Here is a 23,157-nt window from a genome sequence, read left to right as displayed (position 1 = left end):
TCTTTTAGTTCAATATGTTCATGAAAAACATGCAAAAATGTGGCAAAATGCATCATTTAGTGATTACTGAAACACTGGTTTGTTATGTAATGAATGTAAAGAGTTCAGAATGAAAAGACATGTAAGCTTAAATCAGAATATTGATAGCGCTATATTCCTGCAGTTGGCCGTTCTTAATATTAATCAAACAAAAAAAGACAAGGACAATATCACTCATCGGTCTTGACTGAAGGACTTTTGTAGCTTTAATAAGAAACAAATCAAGTTTAATTTTTTCAGTGAAGATGCTTAAAGCACAGTTTGTTTCATTTGTATATTACTATACTTAATATAACAAAGTGTCTGTGGTATCTTTAAAAAATCTTAAAATGTCTTCAATTTTCCCCCAAAAATGTCTTAAATTAACTGAAATAATGTCTTGTAGGTCTTAAATAATTTTAAATTGGTCTTCATTTTCCTTTGTTATGTAAAGGTATCCAGTCAACCCAACACACATCCAATCACTTACAATAAATCTCAATAAAACTTTTAGCAAAACTATATTCATAACGATAATTATAACAGTCTGTTGTGTATAGTTTTGAGAAGTTTTTTATAAGTTATGTTGAAAAAAATGGGTCTTCTTGTTTTGAAATTTCTCTGAAATTAAATTTTTCGTGTTCTTAAAAAGTCTTAAATTTGATTTGGCAAAACCTGCAGAAACCCTGTATAAACATTTTGGCCATATGATAATCATTTTAAACAGCCATGATAACAATTTTAACCAAAATAATCATTAAGTTCGTGCAGCCTTACAGTACGTCACAACCCATTTCAATCTTTAGTTTTATGTAAAGTTTATCGTCCTGATTTCTACACTTGTGTCTTTTTAACTATGTTGTCATAAAAGTATTAAAATGTTACACTGAAGTGCTCAATTGGCTGTTGTAAATCAAACACACCATTACACGTTTACAGTGCAAAGCAGTTTGTCACAAAATAGCAACAAATCAGAATATATCCATTGTTCGGTAAACAGTTAGTAGAAGTGGTTTAAAAATATATAATACAAATTTCATAGTTTTTGAGGCATAAACTTCACTTAAATCGACAGGTACTAAAATCTCATTCCTCATTCATTTTCTTTTCAACTTAGTCCCTTTTATTAATTTGGGGTCGCCACAGCGGAATGAACCACCAACTTATCCAGCATATGTTTTACGCAGCGGATGCCCTTCCAGCTGCAACCCATCTATGGGAAACTCTTCTCATTCTTTGTATTAATAAATCACAGCACATTTTTGGGCGAAGCTTTTTTTTCTGGGAGCTGAACTTATAACCTTGGCATTTTATGTTTCAATATTACTGTAAAAACTACAACAAATGTATTCATGTATTGGATTGGAATTTCTTTATTTTCCCAGAAAGACAATGTGGTTCACAGCAATAGATCGCAACACAAACAGATCACAACACAAAAAAACATTAAGGTTAACATTCATTCATTTTTCTTCGACTTGGTCAATTATTTATCAGGGGTCGCCACAGCAAAATGAACCGCTAGCTAATCCAGCATGCTTTACACAGCAGATGCCCTTTCAGCCGCAACCCATTTCTGGGAAACACCTGTACACTCTCGCACTCATACACTACGAGTTTTAACCAATACTGCACAACTTTAGAGGCTAACCACTGAGCCATTGTGCCAAAAATCATACTCAAGTAAAAGTACCATTGCTTGTCCAAAAATGTAGTGCAAGTAGAGTAAAAGTATCTGTTGTAAATATTACTCAAAGAATGAGTAAAAAATAGCCCTTTTAAAAGAGTTGTGAGTAGTGAGTATTACACTGTAAAAAGTCGTTTTGCATTTACATGCAATTTGTCCAGAGATGTGTAAACGTAATTCTGTAGTGCATTTAGTGATTTTCCTATATTTGTTTGTTCCTTCCAACTTTTCTTCCATGGTTTGTTTGTTCTGTCCTTTCTTCATTCATTCATTTGTTTGTTCCTTCCTTCATTCCTCCCCTCATTTGTTGGCTCATTCATATTTTTGTTCCCTCTTTCATTAGGTCCTTTGTTCATTTGTTAATTTGTATTTTTGTTCCTTTCTTTATTAGGTTCTTTGTTCTGTCTTTCCTCTATTCATTTGTTCATTCCTTCCTGTATTTGGTCCTTCGTTCGTTCCTCCCTTCATTTGTTCGCTCATTCAGTCATTCCTTTATTCATAATTTTTGTTCTTTCCTTCATTGGGTCCTTTGTTTATTCATTATTTTGTTCATTCGTTCGTTCCTTAGTTTGTTCAGTCCTTCATTGAATCCTTCCTTCATTCATTTAGTTCTTTCTTTCTTCATTAGTTCAGTCCTTTGTTCTGTTCTTTCTTCCATTTTTTATCAATTCAATTTAGTGATTGTTTAAGGCTTTGTTGATTTCAGTCATCTTACAGTCGACATCCTTTTTTTTTGTATAGTCGACGTCTATTTTCTCTTCAGTGACATCCAGTCTATTAAAAGTTTGTGCGTCAATGTGTGTAAATATTTTGAACAACTTCTTGGACATTTTAAAATGCTTCCAAAAGGTTTGCTGCATTTATAAAGTGCCCATGTGTTGATCTTGTTCAGAATCATATGATTTACTTTCTATGTGCGATTTGATTGGACAGGAATCACAGAACTGATTTTTCTACTTTAGCCAATCCCCATAGACAAGAAATTAAATAAAGTAGTGACTGCAGATTAAAGAAAAGTGGTGGAGTAAAAGCACCAATACAGCACTAAAAATGTACTCAAGGGAAAGTAAAAGTACACATTTTTAAAACCACTAATTACAATTCATAAGAAAAAACTACTCAATTATAATAATTTGAGTATTTGTAATTCATTACTTTACACCACTGATCATGATCAAGTAAAACGGTAATTATGAAGTAAATGTATGGTCAAATGTTTGGTTCATTATTTATAATTTTCAAAATAATGTTGTTGATTTGTAATAAGTAAATACCACAAGATGTTTTGCTATTCTTTTATATCAAATTGAATTTACCACCTTCTAAATTCTCATTCATGACTTGTGAAATACCAACACAATCTCAAAGCAATTCACAACTTTTGGATTCAGAGGCTTATTCATTTAAATTTTTATGATCTCATTCATACATTTAGGCATGATTTTCTCATCCCTCGATGATGGTTGGGTTTAGGGATTTTGGGGGTACATACTTTTAAAAGTCATATATTTTTGTACCAATGAAATCATATGAATTTGTAATAATCATTCACTTTTTTGCAAATATGTAAAATAGTTACATTTCCTGAAAAGATCTGGCTGGAAATATTGATTTTAAGGAGCATTAATCACAGTTGTCTTGCTTTCCTGCTACTTGCAATTGTTTTGAGTCTCATACTGATCTCAGGAGCCCCTAAAATAGTTTTTATTTTATCACCTTATTTATGGCAACCCTGGAGTTTCATCAGGAGAGGACACACGTGTGACAGCAGCAGACTTTTCTTACCTCATCCCTTTCATGCACTGCAGCAAACAAGTATGATTGACATGAGAAAGATGTCCCTTTCTCTGAGCTGCCACAGATAAATGCTGTTGGCCTGAGAGTGACTCTAAGATCAGATGGTGGTGTTGTCAATGAAATATAGGTCACTTGTGTCAACAAGCAATTTTCCACCAGTGTGAAAAAGTTGACCTTGTCTCATCATGACAGTGACCGACATGGATGAGCAGTGTCTGTTGGAGAACTGTACCGCATCCATGTGCTGTGTGTGTGTGTGTGAGTCATGTGAAGGGCAGCATTTGTAAAGTGACCTGACAGAGATATTGACACTATGATTGTGAACTGGTGTGTGAGTGAGTGTGTTTTATCTGCGCTGTATTCAATAGTCCCTGTATTGGATATATATATATATATTTTTTTTTTGTAAAAGTACAATAAACATTCATTCCCTCATTTTCTTTTCGGCTCAGTCCCTTTATTAATCCGAGGTCACCATAGCGGAATGAACCGCCAACTTATCTAGCATATGTTTTATGCAGCGGACGCCCTTCCAGCCGCAACCCATCTCTGGGAAACATACATACACACTCATTCACACTCATACACTATGACAATTTAGCCTACCCAATTCACCTGTACCACATGTCTTTAACTCGAACAAGTGACCTTCCTGCTGTGAGGCGAGAGCACTACCTACTGCACCACTGCGCCACCTTGCATGCTAACACTGTAAACAAAATCTCTAGCTGAAAAAAATGTAGGTCATGCTGTTTTTCTAGGTAACGTTTACAAGTGTTCTAAAACCAAACCCCATCATCTGTTTCTTTTCTAATTAACATCACTCATTTGATGGCATTAAAGCACTGAGCCTTTATCTTAGCCACATGCTAACATTATCCTCTTTTTAAAATCACTAGCCAAAGCACAGTAGGCCAAGTAAACCAGGCAGTTTGTCTTCAGGACTGCCACGTGTGATTTTAGTAAACAGTTCAAAAGTGAACACGTCATGTATAAACACATTTAGAGCTCTGTGAGGTGTGTGCGTTATCTGGGAAGCTAATTCTCTGCACATGATACTCTTGATGTTATTTCTGTCATTCCTTTATCACCTTCAGTGCAGTTTGCTCCTTCTGCCTCAAAAAACTCTGTATGCAAGCGTTTTTTATGCGTTAAGTGTGTCAAAAGTTATATGACTCTGCAACAAACACATTAGCATGTACATGCTAGCATGCAAGCATTTCTGTATATTACTTAACAATTGTAATCAAAATAAGCTTAGATAAGTTATGTATAATCAATCAAAGGAAGCAGAAGGAGATCTCAGCACCTCGTTTTGCATCTTATGCAAAAGCTTGTGTGATGTAATAGTGCAGATGAAGAGATGTAATAGGGGTTTTCAGTGTAAACAATCATTTTCTATGAAGTGATTGTGTACTTGGCTGCATGCATGTAGCAAAGGTGCTGTTTGCTTGTTACTTTGACAAATATTTCAGTCAACCAAACTTACAGTGCTGAATCATACAGTGTAGAAATATTAAAACATATTTTAATCATGATGTATTTCAGCTTTTAAAGATATTTAGTATCAGTATTGAGAGGAAACATCTTATTAAACTTTATTCATTCATTCATTCATTCACTTTCTTTTCGGCTTAATCTCTTTATTCTTCAGGGGTCACCATAGCAGAATGAACAGCAAACTGCCCTTCCAGTAGCAACCAAGTACTGGGAAACACCCATACACACTCTTTCACACATATACACTAAGGCCAATTTAGTTTATTCAATTCACCTATAGCGCATGTCTTTGGACTCCAGAGCACCGGAAGGAAACCCACACGAACACGGAGAACATGCAAACTCCACACAGAAATAACAACTTACACAGCATGGAATCGAACTAGCAACCTTCTTGCTGTGAGGCGACAGTGCTAACCACTGAGCCTCTGTGTGGTCCTTCCTGTTAAACTTACAGCAACTTTAACCTTGTAGATTTTGAATCTTTCATGATCGAGACCTCTTTTCTCAAATTAATGTCAAGAAAGATTATTATTTAATCATATTTTTTAAATGACATTTTTAAGACAGAGACTAAAAACGGCAAGTTTTGAGGTTGTTCATCATGGGTTAGGGTTAGGGTTAGACTTATTTACATTTAAAGTAAATAAATAAATGTAAAATTATTTAAATAAATTTAATACATTTAAAGTAAATTATAATTGTGAACACAGACTTAAAGTCGTCATGAAAGGGAAATATATTTGAGGGAAACTGATTACTCATTAGAAAGGGAGATAAATGAGTACTAAATCAGACCATTTTTTAGACCATGCTGCAATGTTCGGTCCCACTTTATATTAAGTGGCCTTAACTAATATGTACTTACATTGTAACAGTTTGTTACAATGTACTTATTGTATAAATACATGTATTTACTGTGTACTTATGCTTGATTAAATACATGTATTTAATTACATCTGTAATTAACTTTTGTAATTACATTTGTAAATACACTGTTGACCATCCCTTACACCATAACCCACCCTTAAACATACACATGCCACCAAACCTGTCCATAAACCAACCTCTATCCCAACTCAAAAGCACCACAAGTGTTCTCAAATACATTATAAGCACAGTTAGTACATTGTATTTATTTTTTGATGTAAGTACATAGTAGTTAAGGACACTTAATATAAAGTGGGACTCGATGTTCAATAGGATTAGTCAGTTCTAATTTAATGATGACTTCATCAAAATCATATTTTCTTTGTTGGCATCGTGATGACACACAGAGAGTGTAAAATTGGTGAAAATGAGCAAAACAGGATCCTAAAATGAGAAAACAACAACTATTCTTTGCGAAAGAGGTCATGATTTGGTTTATTTAAGCCCAGTGTGACATACTCTGGCTCTAGTGGAGGAACTTGTGTGTGTGTGTAAATGGAATGGCCTGAAGAGACCGACTGTATGCACAGTTGGCAGTGCTTGTGTGTTCACAAATTACCACCCACTGTGTGATTGTAATGGCTAACTGAGTCACACGCACACCACATTCACAAACCCAGTTCGATTCCACACCCCTCCCTCTGTCCCCGCAGGTTGCTTTTCACAACTACATTGTAACCATACCAAAATATCAGGGTTCTGTAAAATACATGATCCTTAAAATACCAGCAAAACTATTTAGGTCAAACTCATGCCTTGAAAAATTGAAATATTAGAGCAAATTAGAGCACATCTTCACATGTTTGCCAATGAAGTACACATTGTAATTTCATTCGTACATTTTGGTATGATTTGCTCATCCTCCATTGACATTTGGGTTTAGGGATGGGGATTGGGAGTGCACAACCCTTTGAAAATTATCGTTTGAGTATGAATGTAATCCCATGGATCTGTCAAAATTAGCCATTTTTCAGACAATATGTAAAATAGTTTTGTTTTAACCTGAGATAAGGTTGGATTATTCAAGTAAACAAAAAGTAATTAATGGCTCGTTTCCAGTGAGTGGTACAGTACGCGCTGTTGTCCTGTGGTTGCCGTCACATCATCCAAGTAGATGCTGCACACTGGTGGTGGTGTGGAGAGACCCCCCCTCATGATTGTAAAGTGCTTTGGGTGTATGGCCATACTCAATAAATGCACTATATAAATACACACATTTACATTACATTATGAGGACATAGAGTAGCCCCTCCCCTTTTCATAAAACAGCCAATTATGTTTTGGTTTATCACAGCTTTGCCAGTGAGAGTGACTAAGCTCAAGTGCATCAAATGAAAAGCAACTGAGAAGCACGTAAGATACTAGAGAGCAATTGACTGGTTATAATGTGATGAGAAACTAGTGTGAGGTGACATGAATAAAATTGTTGGTCCATTTGGGTGGAAGTGACTACAAGCTTTACATGTTTATACCAATTTTATATCTTCTAAATGCAAGTTTTGTCACTGTTTTAGCACACTAGCTTATAAATGGAGAAATAGAAACATTTGCTGTTAATTTACTCAGACTGTTATGAATTCACTAAGAATTGTTATTGCTTTGGATTAAAAGTAATAATGTTGTTAATTTCATTTCGTTTTATTTATTTTTATTTTTTGCACAGAGCAATTAAACAAAGGATAATTTAGTCTTACTTGTGTATGTTAAAGTACTGATATTCTTTGACATTTTATCAATCGTCAACAAACAATTTCGGTTAAGGCTCTTCATTCCACTCTAATATTCTGATGGAAAAAAAAAAGTAATCACCTTCAGTGACCTGAGAGTAAGCAAATTAACAGCAGATGGACATTTTTACGTGACCTAGTCCTTTAACCCAGACCAAACCAACTCCACTCCAGCCAAAAATAAATCAAACTGACCTCAGACAATTACTGAGTGTATAAGTCCTGCTGTTTTCTAGTGTGGCTGTTAATCTGACAAAAAAAAAACCTCGAAAGTGAAGTATTCCCGTGTAATTTCATTTTGTGCTACTCTCAGAGAGGAAGCATCACTCAGACTGGTACCATGTGGGTGGTGCTTTAAATAAAATTGTTGATTAGCCAGTTTCTACCAAGAATCGCAGCCAGATGACTCTAGTTGTCATGGTAACTGGTCATTTCAATAACTCTATTTTGATCTATTTTTCTGGTCAGATGTGGGTCAGAAAATGACCCAAGTGCTCTCAGCGAGGAGCTACAGCAGCTACGATTTCTGGGTCATTGTGTCCTTCCAATTCAGTTATTTCCCCCCATTATTTCCACAGACAGATGCATATGCTGTACATTCAGACATTTAAGACAAATATAAATACTACGGCTATCAAAAATAACCCATTTAATTGTGGAGTTTATATTACTTGTGTTTAATGGGATTTGAACAAATTCATTGCTGTTATAATTTAACACTGGAACTGCTGGAAATGGCGAGGCAGTGGCGCAGTAGGTAGTGCTGTTGCCTCACAGCAAGAAGGTCGCTGGGTCGCTGGTTCGAACCTCGGCTCAGTTGGCGTTTCTGTGTGGAGTTTGCATGTTCTCCCTGCCTTAGCGTGGGTTTCCTCCGGGTGCTCCGGTTTCCCCCACAGTCCAAAGACATGTGGTACAGGTGAATTGGGTAGGCTAAATTGTCCGTAGTGTATAAGTGTGTGAATGTGTGTGTGGATGTTTCCCAGGGATGGGTTGCGGCTGGAAGGGCATCCGCTGCGTAAAAACTTACTGGATAAGTTGGCGGTTCATTCCGCTGTGGCCTAAGCCGACAAGAAAATGAATGAATGAATGAATGAATTTTACCAATCAGTTGACAACACTACTCCTGCAATTATGAATAAAAAAATCCCTGAATTAACAGACAAAAATCTTATCAATTAATTAATTATTGACTTATTAATGTCTCTATTATATTTTTTAATATAACGCCCCCTAATTTTGCAATCAGAATCTCACTGCTCTCTTCTTTCAAATCATTTCTAGATATTAAGTCTTCAAAAGGCCGTCACTGATGCCATGAGCTATTATTGTCATTTACACCTCTTTTGTAATGAGTGTGTGGGATTTAAATATGGTTAAAATGTGTTAAACAGAGCTGGGAAGAGTGTTGCTGTGGTGGAGTACTGCTGCGTTTTATTAGTAGCTGAAAATGACTAGTTGTAGTAAATCTGTTTCTTCTGTTTGTGTTTTTTTGCAGAACCGTGAGCTTCAGATCATGAGGAAATTAGACCACTGCAACATTGTTCGTCTGCGTTACTTCTTCTACTCCAGTGGAGATAAGGCAAGTGTCTCTCCAATATTATCATGTAGATTACAGATGTCAAACTCAGTTCCTGGAGCGCCGAAGCTCTGCACAGTTTAGTTCCAACCCTAATTAAACACACCTCATCAAACTAATTGAGTCTTTAGGTCTTGTTTGAAACCTACAGGTAAGTGTGTTAAACCAGGGTTGTAATTAAACTATGCAGGGCTGTTTAACGCCCCCGATCTAGATCGTTCATTTGCAGAAAATGACATTACAATATGAAATACCCCATGTTCAAGTGTATCTGTCTGCAGACTGCAAGAAGGGGGCGTAAGATGAAAGGATGTAACTTGTAGTAAGTTAGAGGAGTAGCTTGCAGTTATCGAGATCCCATTGAACCATGCGAGACGTCACAATGAGATGTTGTTGGCAAGATGGCTGAAATACTTTGCAGAGAACATTTTCAGCAAATGTTTTCTTGAGTTTCTCTCAAATATATTTACAACCAATTCATTTGATATATTATTATGCTCTTTGTTTTAACTCCACTATGCAGCTCTACTGACTTTTGTCATGACAGTTAATCTACTCGGTATCGCCTCCTGTTGCAAATAACGGTACAATGGCCAGCGGGCAAAGTATGAAAGGCTCCGCAACTCACAGCTGTACATTAAAAACTGATGGTTGGGTTTAGGGTTGGGGAAGATATAGGTATGAATAATGATGAGAGTTGGGTTTAGGGTTTGGGTAGGCGTAGATGTTAATAACTGATGGTTGCTTTAGGTGTGGAGTAGGTGTAGACGCTAATAACTGATGTACAGCCCCATCTTGCTGACAACATAGTTTATGGCTCCATAACTTCAAGTTATACCTCTAACGTACTATGAGCTATGCCTCTAAGGCCCTTGCAGTCCGCAGACAGGCCCTACTCCATGTTTTTTCTCCTTTAATGTGTGTTTGTTTATGTTGTTTATGAGGACACAGAATTGTATAATGATATAGGTATGACCTCATTGTACTCAATAAAGCTGGTTTAAGAGGACATATATTGTGTCCTTGTAAATCAAAATACTTAAAAATCATACGCAATGGGGTCTTTTGACAAAAACAAATTGGCCACAGGTTTTCTGAGTGTTGGGTTTAGGCATAGGGTAGGGCCAAATAATAATCGAAGATAGAAGTAAGACAATATAAAGACAATAAGACAATATAAAGTTTTGACAATATAAAATACATTACATTTATGGAAAGTCCTTGTAAACCTTATATTCCAGTACAGGTGTGTGTGTGTGAATCTGTAAAATATTCATATACATTTCCCCTCTCAAATATTTAAGGTCTGAAAATGATGCACATTTGATGCTGATATAATTTTGGTAAGGTTGGTTAGTATTCATGGCTATATTAATGATTATAAGTGTAAGTAAGGGCAACGCAGTGGCGCAGTAGGTAGTAGTGCTGTTGTCTTACAGCAAGAAGGTCGCTGGGTCGCTGGTTCGAGCTTCGGCTCAGTTGGCGTTTCTGTGTGAAGTTTGCATGTTTCCTCTGCGTTCGCATGGGTTTCCTCCGGGTGCTCCGGTTTCCCCCACAGTCCAAAGACATGCGGTACAGGTAAATTGGTAAGCTAAAATGTCCGTAGTGTATGAGTGTGTGTGTGTGAATGTGTGTATGGATGTTTCTCAGAGATGGGTTGTGGCTGGAAGGGCATCCGCTGCGTAAAAACGTGCTGGATAAGTTGGCGGTTCATTCCGCTGTGGCAACCCCGGATTTAATAAAGGGACTGAGCCGACAAGAAAATGATTGAATGAATGAAGTGCAAGTAGTTAGAAAAGGATGGAAAAACAAACATTGTAATTACATTTAAAATATCGAGTACTTCATTAGACATTTCTGTTGCAGTAAATTAAACTCAAGATACATTTTGGTCATTTTATTTATTAAATTTACAGCTTAATAAATACATAGTATAAATGAATAGTTCTATATTAAAATGAAAGGTAATTATTTTCAGAATCATCATTCAATTCTTCAGTATCAAAGTTTGAATCTTTAGAGATCTGTCATCTGTTTATATAGTCTGAAGGCTTGTCCATTTTTATTAACCTCTAATGGAGTATAATGGCATGCAGATGCAGACTTTAGAAAAATGGATTCAGAACTTCACCCATCTTTATATCTGCTAGGCAAACATAGATCTGACGCTCTCTGACTGACATAATAAAGACAAACACAAGTATATTATGTCAGTGCTGCAGCATTGGTCGACCACCAACTGCACATATACCTCCCTGTCTCTCTTGGTCTTGATTATTTCACACATCATACAGACCCTCTTGATCTCTCGCCCACATGCAGTGACTTTGCAAAAATGCCTGACCACTGCTTTTTTTCCCCCTTCTTCTTTGACAAACATTGTTTCGAAATGTCAGTAGCTGGTTTCCGCTCACACACCCACATGCGGCCCGGCCCCTCTGTAACCCAGAATCACAGAGAACCAAGCACCAGGGTGAAGGCTCACTGGGACTGCATGGAAAACAGGTCCATAAAATAATGAAGAAGTCTACAAAAGTGGAACAACGGCTGAAGGGAAAGGAGGATAGAGAATGGTTTAGATATATGTATGTGTCTATGGTAGTAGTACTCTTACGAAAAAGAATTTTTAGGAAGTGTGCTATTATTATTCTTCTTTATGCTAAAAAATAAAAAAAAAGTATACTTTCAGTGTACTTTTTATGTACTTATCTGAAATGTACTTTAGATACTTCACAGTAATTTACTTAAATTTGCACCTAAATATGCTTGCCTTATACACTGTTACAATGCTGCATTCCACATAATCGATTTGTGTTGGGACAACATGAAGGAATTAAGTTAAATATTTAGTATTTTACAAATGTAAGTGGATTGAACATAAAACAATCAAGTTGTCCTAAAAAGGATAAGTGTACTGAGAGAAATGTCTTCGCCACCATTGCCACTGTGGTGCGGTTTCATTTTGTTACAGTTATGGCTGGCATCCACATTTGTCCATTTGGATGGGAGATATGGACTTTAAATGATATCACAATACTGGTTGCTACAACTAACATGCTGTTAGACTGGGGACTGAAGTAACTAACACCCACATAGCAAAATTTCTCTGGCCCAGCTCTGGCCCACACAATCAGGTTTTGCTTGGCCCACATGCCGCTGTGAATTACGGTACATGACTGGACCAAATCTGGCTTCCAGACAAGGGCCAAACACAGACCATATCTGGGCCAAGTCTCAGCCAAGTTAATAATTCATAACTGGGCCTGAACTGGGCCAGAAAGGTTGGTGTGTCACGATTGCAATGAAATTAATAAACCTATGAAGCGTTGTGCTTTAGGCACACTATGGGCCTTGTTTTTTCTCAGTGACCTGATTGGTAGAATTAATTTATTTAATCCAAAATTATTTTTATGTATTTTAAATGTGGGTCAAGACTGGCCAAACTCACGTGGCCCACAATCAATTTTTAAAATCTGGGCCAAATACTACGTTTTACATCTGGCCCAAATCTTGTGTGCCGCATTATAGACGGTGCCACCTCTGCCAAACCCAGGCCATGGTTGGCCCACATGCTGTACGCCAGTGCCGAATGAATGCCTGATGTCCCAGCTTTATGCCAAATCTGGGCCAGAATTCTTTGCTACTAAGGCATTTATGTTGTGACAGTTTTGTGTAATATGGGAGAAGAAGAACCATGTATCAAGCAAAAACTGCCAAAAAGAGAATAATTTATTATACAAAAATCCAAAATAAACAGAAAATAGTATAGGCATATTGAGCTTGAAAAATGGGAAACCCCAATTTACTTAGGAAGTGTTGGTGTTCTGTTTCAGTGGAGATGGACTGAAATACAAACATTGGAAAACAGAGATGTGGAAATCCACAATCGCTCTCTGACTGGTCATCTAGACTATTGTGTATCGTTCCCTGATTCATCAAGCCGCTCTCATATGACCATTACTCTTATGGACGTTAGCCTGATATGCGCATGCTGGGGTTGGGCGATATCGACCAATTTGGCATTGTACAGTGTGTGGGGGGGTGGTAGTTAATAGAGGGAAGGAGTGGTTAATAGAGTGCGCGTGACGTGTCCGAAGAGGTAGGAGGGATCCGGGGGTGAGAAGGGTGCACGACTTATTTGAGGACCGGGAGGGAGACGCGCAATTTCCGGGAGATTATCCCTCGTTTGCGGACATTATGAGTCCCACAAATGCATTGAGACTCCCGGAACTTCCAGGAGACTTGGGATGTCTGAATATCACATTTAACAACTGTAGTAAGAGGCGATCCAGCGGTACAACCTTGAAAAATGGTCCAACGTGCACTGCTCTCTGGAGCTCAGAGAAGCGCATGACAGTGTGTGGCTGTGTCTGTGTGTGTGTGGTCACTTGTGTTTTCAGATGACGGAGGGCTGACCTATAATACTATGTAAAACACGATGTGGATGTGAATCATTTTCATTCTAAAATGTCATTTTAATACTAAGAAGTATTAGTGTAAACGGGGCCTAAGTGTGTATTTTTCACAAGTTGGCTTGCGAAGGATCGGCGATGCTCGCTCAGCATCGTGTTGTCTATTGGCCATCGGCGATGGATGATGGCATCGTCTATCGGCCAAACCGTAGCGCATGCCCAGTGAATGTGAATAGTTAAGTAGCATGCTTTTTACACTGTTTAGTGTCATTTTTCTTAAATGCTGTAAAAACACAAGTCTGGCGACGAGTGTCTTCTTAAGCCCTGCTCACACTGTGAGATTTTAGCCACATTTTGTCATCTGAAAAGATTCATGGAACCCTAGGCTAAAATTGGTGATCTTTGATCGTTGGTTTGACATTTTCACTGATAGCCGCTTAGTGCTCGTTGAAATCAGATTTTTTCTCCAATAAAGTTCTGGCAGTGTCAGAAGATTTCCGACACTTTGCTGCAGTGTGACAACAGCTGGGATGACCTTCAATACAAGAACCAATAGGAATTAGATGACGCAATCCATGCGACAGTTTTTTGCACATGCCGTGTGCAAAATTGCTGCTACAGATTGTTTACGTTTGCTGTAAGGACTCATTTCAGAGCGCGGGAAAGTGAAAGTGTCACACGTGGATGACGTTAACTCCAAGGGCGACATATATATATATTTTTTGTGTGTTTGGTGACGTTAAGTCTGACTTTATAACTGTTAAGATCTTACAGTGTGACATGGGAGCCATGTTCGTGCAGTCTGACATGCTACAATCATTCAGGATTATAAAAAAATCCAACAGTGTGAGCTGGCCTTTTTTAACACAGTTTTAAAACTGAAATGCACTAGTGTAAATGCTGCTACAGTGTCCAAGTTGTCCACTTAAACCCGGGACATACCAAGCCAATGGTCAGCTTTGTTGGTCCGTCGGTTAGTGTCGGTCCAGCTAGTTCCACACATAGCCTCTTGTTGTGTTAATGTCCGATGCAGCATGTAGAATTGCATGAAGGGAGTGATAAAACTGGTTATTTAGCAACGAATCAGAGCGTGATTGTGACGTAGTGAAGGCATAAAGCAAGTTAACAATTCATGCCAAGAAGGCACTCAAAGGGGCTGGCAGTAATTTTGCTACATTTCTTAAATATTTGCAAACAATATGGATTCAAGAGTTCACACTTAGCTGATGATTGATAATAAAGTGTGCTTGGCCTGCTGTCCTGGGAGAGAGGACAGCCAGGTCTTGAGAGCTCCCCCGAATTTGTTCGCTCAACCTGTTCCTTGATTGTTAGGGGTTGTCACGGCCGATTAAACCGCCAACTACAACAGCATATGGCTATGCGGTGAACGCCTAGTACTAAAAGACTTACATACTGTGCCAATTTGGTTTACTCAATTTTTGTCACATCCATCAGTGACCACCTGAGGGCGCTGTAGTGCATCAGGACTCAGTTAGCACTACAGCGTCCCAGAAGAACTACATTCTCATACACACCAGAACACCTACACTGACCTGTCATCACATCTGTTTTGTGTTACTGTTGATTATCCGGACTATTTATACTACCATTTCACCACAGTTTGTTATCGCGTCGTTTGTCTTCCTTGTCTGAGTATCGAGTAAGTCTAAGATTCCAAGTTTGTTATTCTGATCCTGTTCTTGTATTTTGCATTAGTCTAGTTTGTGTGTCATTTGTCTAGTCTGTTTTCTAATTAGGTTTAGTTGTTTGAGTTTGTTTTTCCTGAGCCTCGTCTCTGATTTAGTTTCTGGTTTTGTCGTTTATTTGTTACTTTGTATTCTTATCACCTTGTTGGTTGCAGTGTAAATAAATAATCTGCACTTGGATCCGCACCTTTTTGTTTCTTGTTTTGATTACGCTAAAACGTGACAATTTTCTTAAACTGCATGTCTTTGGACTTGTGGGGTAAAGCGGAGTACCCTGGGAAAACCCACGGCAACACTGGGAGAACATGCAAACTCCACACAGGAATGTGAACTGGTTCAGTTTTGTTCGAGACTCGAACCAGCGACCTACTTGTTGTGAGGTGACAGTGCTAACCATTGAGCCACTGTGCCACCCTGTCCTGGATTAATCTAGGAAAGAAGGGAAGAAGTAGGGGTAAATGGGGTAAAAGTGAAGATGACTAAGGTAAAAAAAATCTGGATATTTATGTGCGTTTGTATTCATCTGATTGGTAAATCATTTGATAGCTAATGCAGGACCGGCCGTGGTACATCATAAGCAAGTGATCCTCTCAAAATTAGTTTATAAAAAAACTTCAGTTATTGTATTATCAGATACATTTACAGGATTGAATCCCTCCTTAATGAGTGACAATAACTGTGATAATGGTAGTAAATGCTGCTTTGTTTACGCCCTACATGTGCACATCAGAAGATCCGGTTTCTCATTGTAAAGGAGAAAACAGACTACTGCGGAAAGACATGTCCTCTCACAGAGGCATACTTGAACTATACTATACTTCCTTTTTTAAAAGAGTACACCAACATTCTGCTCGCTGAGGACAAACCCTTCACATATCACTCTTATGTTGTGGTGAAGTAGGTGAATTTTATGTCAATACCGTACTTTCTCTTTTCTGACCTTTGAAGTTGAAGTGTGTCATTTTTGTGCTAACATCTGTTCTAAAAAGAAATGCATTTTGCAAAAGCATATATGTCAACATTACCCAAACAGTTCAATGATTTCAATCTTTGTCAGTCATTGTAGCCAACAGTCAGCAGTACTATGGTCAGCTTCTCTTAACTGCAATTTTAGCGGCTTTGTTATTGTACACTAGGCAGTTTAATTGTCTAGTGTGAAGCAGCATGAAATCAGAGCACATCTTGTCTCCATGAAGAGATAAAACAGAAAGATAGAGAGAGGAGGATGACGTGGGCTTGGAGAGAGAAAGAGATTAAAATCAGACTTGAAAAGACAGCATTCAACACAGCTGAGGTGTCGTCATGTCTGGACGTGGCCTGTTCTCTTCGCAAAACAACTTCCACTTCAGCTAAGTGGCGCGATTAGGAGAAGTGTTGTTGCGTCTCATTGCTGACTGAACTGTGCTCTAGATCTCGACCTCACAGCCTTTTAAATGACTCTTACTACAGTCACAGGCTTCGTTCCAAAACAAAGTGAGCAGCCTAGCTGTTCTGACTACATAGGCTTTTCCAAATGTGAACTCAGAACTGCCACAGTTAGCCATAAATCATTTAACAACGGTTTTTTTTTGTGCTATATTGTATTAACATATTTGTATAACATATTGTATTAACATCAAAAATATGACTTAAAATATGATTGTCATTATTGGATTCCTTTTTTTGCATGAAGATGTATAAGCTACTGTTTATAGGCCTGCTTGAGCAGTATCACCTGTAAAAATACCTGTTGTTTGCTTTTGTACATACAATCACTGTATTTCGGCTAACGCAAAGGCCCAATGCATTTTTTAAGAAAGTTTTTCAGAAAATGTTGTTACATTTCCCTAAAAACTTTCCTAAAAAAGCCTTTAATTCTATATTAGATGCCTCTAATTGTGTAATCTGAAAGGTTTATTTTTTATATTTGTATATTTTTGTGTATTCATATATTTCTATACATTTCTTTCAGGGTTAATGGGTTATATAACTGTTAGGGTTGTGCGATTTGGCGAAAATATCAAATTGTAATTTTATTTTTTACAGATATCAGGTTTCAATTTAATTTGAAATTTAATTTTGTAGTCAAGCTTCAACTCAGTAATCTGTATCTTGGCTTCTTACTGCTAAAATGCAGATAAAAGCTTTAAAGCAAAAAAAGAAACTGAAAAGATCCTAACTAAATTAAACATTTATTCAAATTTGTTTTAATTATTTTCAAATCACACCATTATTTTTCTCTAGAGCACAAATAAAATGACTTTTTTGTAAACTAGTTGAACTTAAAGTAGGGAGATAGTGTTGCTTATTATACAAAACAAAAAAAATAATGATTATAAAACTAAAAACCACTCAGCAAACTAACTATGCTGAAACAACTGAAATTGTACTTTGCTGTTGCTTGCTACTAGATTGAGTATCACTGGCAATACTTTCAGTTTTAGCATACTTTTTGACCTTTTTGCAAGATTCTCCTCATAAAACTTCCTGTAATGCTTTTTTAGGTGCTGGTTGTATTTTGATTGTGCTGTGGCACCAATTCTTACAAATTACCTGTTTTTGTTCAGTGTCTGTAACTTTAAAACCAAAATATTCCCATATTACCGATGTCCTGTTTTTCATCGATATTAATTCATCTATTAATGCTTCTGAAGCAGCAAATGCTAACATCCTACTTGTCAGTCTGATTGTTTTTTTGTTTTTTGTTTTTTTATTGTAGGCATTCTGCATAGTATGGTTGTGCAATTCTGAGTGGTCAGCTAGAAAGTCTGCTCACTCAATTGGTTAGTAAGACTATCAAACACAGGTGGCAGTCATGCATTTGCTCTGAGCGGGGGTAATTAAAAATAACATATATATTTCATATCGCAGCCTCTTTTCAAAACTCTTCAAATCGCGATTGCGATTTGATTTTAATTAATCGCACAGCCCTAATAACGGTTAAATTATTTTCCTTGCAAAAATTCAAGTCTTTGCTTGTATCACACAAACAATGCTAACTCCGTGTCCTAACTACAGTACACACAATGCAACAAGATTCCATCAACAAGCAATTTGTGTCCACAACCAAATGCAATCGCAATGAAATAGTTAGGGCTAATAATCTAAGTAATAGATATTTACGTAGATAAATGGCCACAGCCATGTCACCCTGCAGCCCAAGACCGGTTACTCACTGAAGCTAAGCAGGGCTGAGCCTGGTCAGTACCTGGATGGGAGACCACTAGGGAACACTAGGTTGCTGTTGGAAGTGGTGTTAGAGAGGCCAGCAGGGGGCGCTCAACCTGTGGTCTGTGTGAGTCCTAATGCCCCAGTAAAAGTGAAGGGGACACTAAACTGTCAGTGGGCGCCGTCTTTCGGATGAGACGTTAAACCGAGGTCCTGACTCTCTGTGGTCATTAAAAATCCCATGGCACTTCTCGTGAAAGAGCATGGGTGTAACCTCGGTGTCCTGGCCAAAGTCCCTCTATCGGCCCATATGATCATCGCCTCCCAATCATCCCCTTCCACCGAATTGGCTCTATCATCGTCTCTCCTCTCCACCAATAGCTGGTGTGTGGTCAGCGCACTGGCGCTGTTGTCCTGTGGCTGCCGTCGCATCATCCAAGTGGATGCTGCACACTGGTGGTGGTGTGGAGAGACCCCCACCCCCCCCACCCCCCCATGATTGTGAAGCGCTTTGGGTGTACGGCCATACACAATAAATGCGCTATATAAATACACATTACATTACATTAACCTATTTAACATGTACTGTAGGTAGAATAACTGATGTTGTTGGCTTGCAACAAGTTACAGTTCAGACTATTATTTTCAAACCGTTTGCTAGTTTCTTTTCTAGATCTAAAGTGAACTTGCTCATGCTTTTTAGCATAGTAATAAATGTTATGTAAATTGGTGTTCAAACTCACATTAGTCGCATATAACACTGAATAAAGCACATAATCAGTGCCTGGGGATATCATTGTCATAGTATTTTGTGCGGGTTTTTTTGCGGCAATGTTGCAGAAATAGAAACTACTTCTAGAAATAGACATTTCGCTCTTCATTGTCAGGGGTGGTTAGGACTAAAACTTGTTTTAACAAGAAAAAGTTATCTTTTATCATATTGCCGTGCATCGACACATTAATTACAACACATTGTAAGGGTACCTGGTTTTAATTATAATTTTACAATTATACAATATTTAATACTGCAATAAGAGATAAAAATCCACACACATTTTTTTTTATTGGATTAAAACGTTATTTACAATGAGTAATGTAATTTGTTTATGTTTAGGGTGACTCAGGTTCACTAGGGTCACTCACACTATGCCATCCGTACCGTGCCCAGGCCCGTTTCCCGGATCGTTTGAAAAGTGTGAGTGCGCTGAATCAGGCTCAAGCACGGTTCACTTGGCCGGCCCTGGCCCGGTTGGAAGAGGTATGCCTGAGCCCGGTTCACTGGGGCTTTGGCGCGGTACGCTTGTGTGTGAGTGCAAAACACGCCAAAGCCCGAAACTGAAAGCGAGAAGTGACTTTTAAGGCACTGTTTCATATAGATTTATTAATAATTCTTACTGTTCAGTGAACGCAAACTGCCGTAGTTTATTAAAGATGAAACTCCTCACTGCACGACAGCTGCGCACCTTCAGCAGACCTCCTCATTCCTGCAGCACGAGGGCTTTATGATTGTTTATGAGCGCCAAAAGTGGTGGATCTGTTCGGTGAAATATCTGACTGCGTGTTCCCGCATCCCTAAGGACTGTTTGGCGAAATATTTGACGGCATATCAAACGGCTGAAACGATATAAGTAGGGTAAAAAAAAAGGGTATCCTCTGTGTAAAACATGCCGGAACATTTGGCGGTTCATTCCACTGTGGTGACCCCTGATAAATATGGGACTAAAGACTGGTTTATACTTCTGCGTCAAGTGATCGGCGTGACTCACGGCACATGCAATACGCGTAGTCGTGCATTTATACCTTTGCGTGCTGTTTCTGTTGCTCTTCAGTAACACTGCTAGCTGGAAGTAGGTGTTTATCGAGTTTCTTCGTTGGTGTTTTGTTTTTTCTGAACGCTTAATGTACTAGTGGCTCAAACTCGCTCATTTTGAGGTGGGAATTAGCAGACGTGCAACTACTTTAATCATAAGGTAAACACAAAACAACAGTCTCCTGTTCTCGTTGCATCGGGCGCTCGGCTCTCACCTCCGCCCACACTCGTCAGTGCTATCAAGCTGTCCAATCACAGAGCTTACGCTACGCGTAGTTGCAACATGTAGTTACATTTTTTAAGAGGTGCACGTCAGCATCGTCGACAGCCATTGCAAGGGCTATGCGTCCATGCGTAGGCTGCACCGTAGCATACATGTGCGCTTGATGCAGAAGTATAAATCAGCCTTAAGCCAAAGCAAAATGAGTGAATAAATGTTTATATTTATTATTAACATTTCTTTCACTTTTATTTACAATTATTCTGATTGCCCTTTGGAACAGCCTTCATATCTGGACTACTTTTCGATCCTTTCTACATAGTAGGTCACTAGGTTTTAGAACAGAGAAGTGTGCGTGTGGTTGTGTCAACATGTTCAGCTGATTGAGCAAACACTTTGTGCTTAACCAAGTGAACATATTAAAAGCTTCTATTTATGAATGGTGTAGGAGATGGTGTTACAGATTCTTTAGAGACAGGTTCTTGTATACTGATACGTGAAGAGATTACTGGGTCTCGACAACCACCAGCCGTTACCCATGATCCTTCTCCCCTATAGTTAGTGCCCGCTGATTTTTCCTAACAGGGGAGCCACTCAAGACTGGCAGAGATGAGTCAAAAAATACATCTACTTAGACGGCACAGACTAAAATAGGAAAAGAGAGAGTGTTAAAGAGAGAGAGAGACGTCATCCAGTCTCAGCACTGTGTCACATAGTTCTCTGTAATTGTGTGAACAAACTGGAGTTGTGATGTATTCTGTGTTGCTTTAGACATGTCTCATGCTTCCATTCAAAGTTTAGATTCTGTAAGATTTCCTGAAAGAAATTGAATGGATCAACAGCATCTTTTTAAAAGAATTTCTGCCTCTAATTCAACATGTTAAAAGTTACAAAATGCTTTAAATTTGTGCTTTAAATCAGTGTCACTGTTGATTTTAACAGCAATAACAGTTTCCACCATTGTAAGTTTCTATCGTGTAAGTTGTTAGTAATGTATGTCTGTTCTTAAAGAATTGAACAGAGATAAGTTCTGTAATCATCACAGTCTTTTTGGACTTTAACAGCAAACATACTTCACAAACATTTCGGTTCTAAGCAAAGTTTATTCCAGTCATTTAAAAAAAAAAAAAAAAAAAATTCTTTAACTTTTGAGTTTTTTGTTTGATAACTGTGTTCAAACAGCTGCCAACGAGAGATTCAAAGTAGCCAGAAGTTATTAGAGCTATTTACCAAGGCTTTTCAACATCTCCTATAAAGCACTATCAGTTAAATAACCAAAAAAGCCTACACAAACAGCTCTTAAAATGTTTATTTAATGTTAGAAAATGTAATCATTGTTCAATCTTCAGAGTGTCATTGGCAGAGCTAGTCGGTGGCGATGTGACCTGCTCATGCTCTGCCTTTGCTTGTGGTGTGAAACAACATTTAACATTACATTTAAAATCTGCACAAGACTTTTATTTCAGTATGTTGATGTACTTTCAACAAAATATTGAATACGGACGGGTCTTTCTTTTTTGTGCATAATTTCCTCTTAACTAATGGTAAGAGGGGCGTGGTTAGGATTATTGTGGCTGAAGCTGTCAAACTGACCTCAACAGAGAAAAAGATGATCAAAACTAACTTTTTTTTCAGTGGATTAACTTGTGTTGATTAATCGTTCAATAAAGAATACCAATGCGTGCTAGCAAAACAGAACATTGTAAATTTTGATTTCACATAGACTTTAAGTACTGAGTAATATTAATTACTTTTGTGTACTTATTTTGTGGCTAGAATAGGGACGAGAGTAAGTACAATGGACTTGAATTAAATGGGCTGTATCCACAGCTAGAGTTTTAAAGACAACGATTAACTTCCGGTGAAAGCTTAATGTGACTATTTTCAATTTCACAAGGTTGTTTTTACAGCATCGATCCTGTAATGTAATTATTCAGTTAAATAGACTTAAGCATTCATTTAGTTGTTCAAGCATAAGACGATATGAAAGTACATTGTAACCACTAGCACCCGTCAGTAGCAGAATTTCTATTGAAAATACTGAGGTAAAATAAATTGTCTTATTTTAAAGACATGGCAGGGGGAAATGAAATTTAATGCAGTGCTTCTTGTCTGATCTGAGACCCACTTCATATCATATATCTAACAGGCAGTGAAGATCGCTGATTTTTAAAAAAATATATATTTTTAAAGAAGCCTTTGGGCTGGCTGAAAATCAAAAGTCTGTGTGCATATAGCCCTTATACCATTAAAGTTTCACCAAAATGTGTTACAAGCAACACAACATTTCACCACATCAGTGATTAATAAACCCTTGTTCTTCTCAAGCAAACAAAAAAAACAAGCAATGAATGTGTTAGTTTCACTGCTATTCTTGAGCCAAGTCTTTTTTTCTTCTTCTTCATTTTGACTACATTCATAAGTAGCCTCTAATAAGAACTGTTTGATTTCTTAAAATAAAAAAGAGAGGGAAAAAACTGAAACCGCCTCCTGACTGTGCAGTGTGGCTAAAATTAGCGTGGCGAAGATGACTCACTCTCCGCCTTCACTACAGCAACAGACACACTTCCTCAATTACAGCCCATCACTGAACAGCATCACAGAGGATCTGATTGGCTGCTGATTGG

General features: G+C 37.9%; 1 protein-coding gene across 2 annotated transcripts in view; it reads left to right on the top strand.

The window, feature by feature from the left end:
- gsk3ba (glycogen synthase kinase 3 beta, genome duplicate a) overlaps positions 1–23,157 on the top strand; it is a 91,837-nt gene that overhangs the window by 41,327 nt on the left and 27,353 nt on the right. For both annotated transcript variants that reach the window (XM_009304494.5, NM_131381.1), the window contains 1 exon segment: positions 9,155–9,238. In XM_009304494.5, coding sequence (XP_009302769.1) covers positions 9,155–9,238 — 84 coding nt within the window.

Source organism: Danio rerio, chromosome 9, assembly GCF_049306965.1.
Source record: "Danio rerio strain Tuebingen ecotype United States chromosome 9, GRCz12tu, whole genome shotgun sequence".
Lineage (NCBI taxonomy): Eukaryota > Metazoa > Chordata > Actinopteri > Cypriniformes > Danionidae > Danio > Danio rerio.
This window is presented reverse-complemented; position numbering and strand designations above follow the sequence as displayed.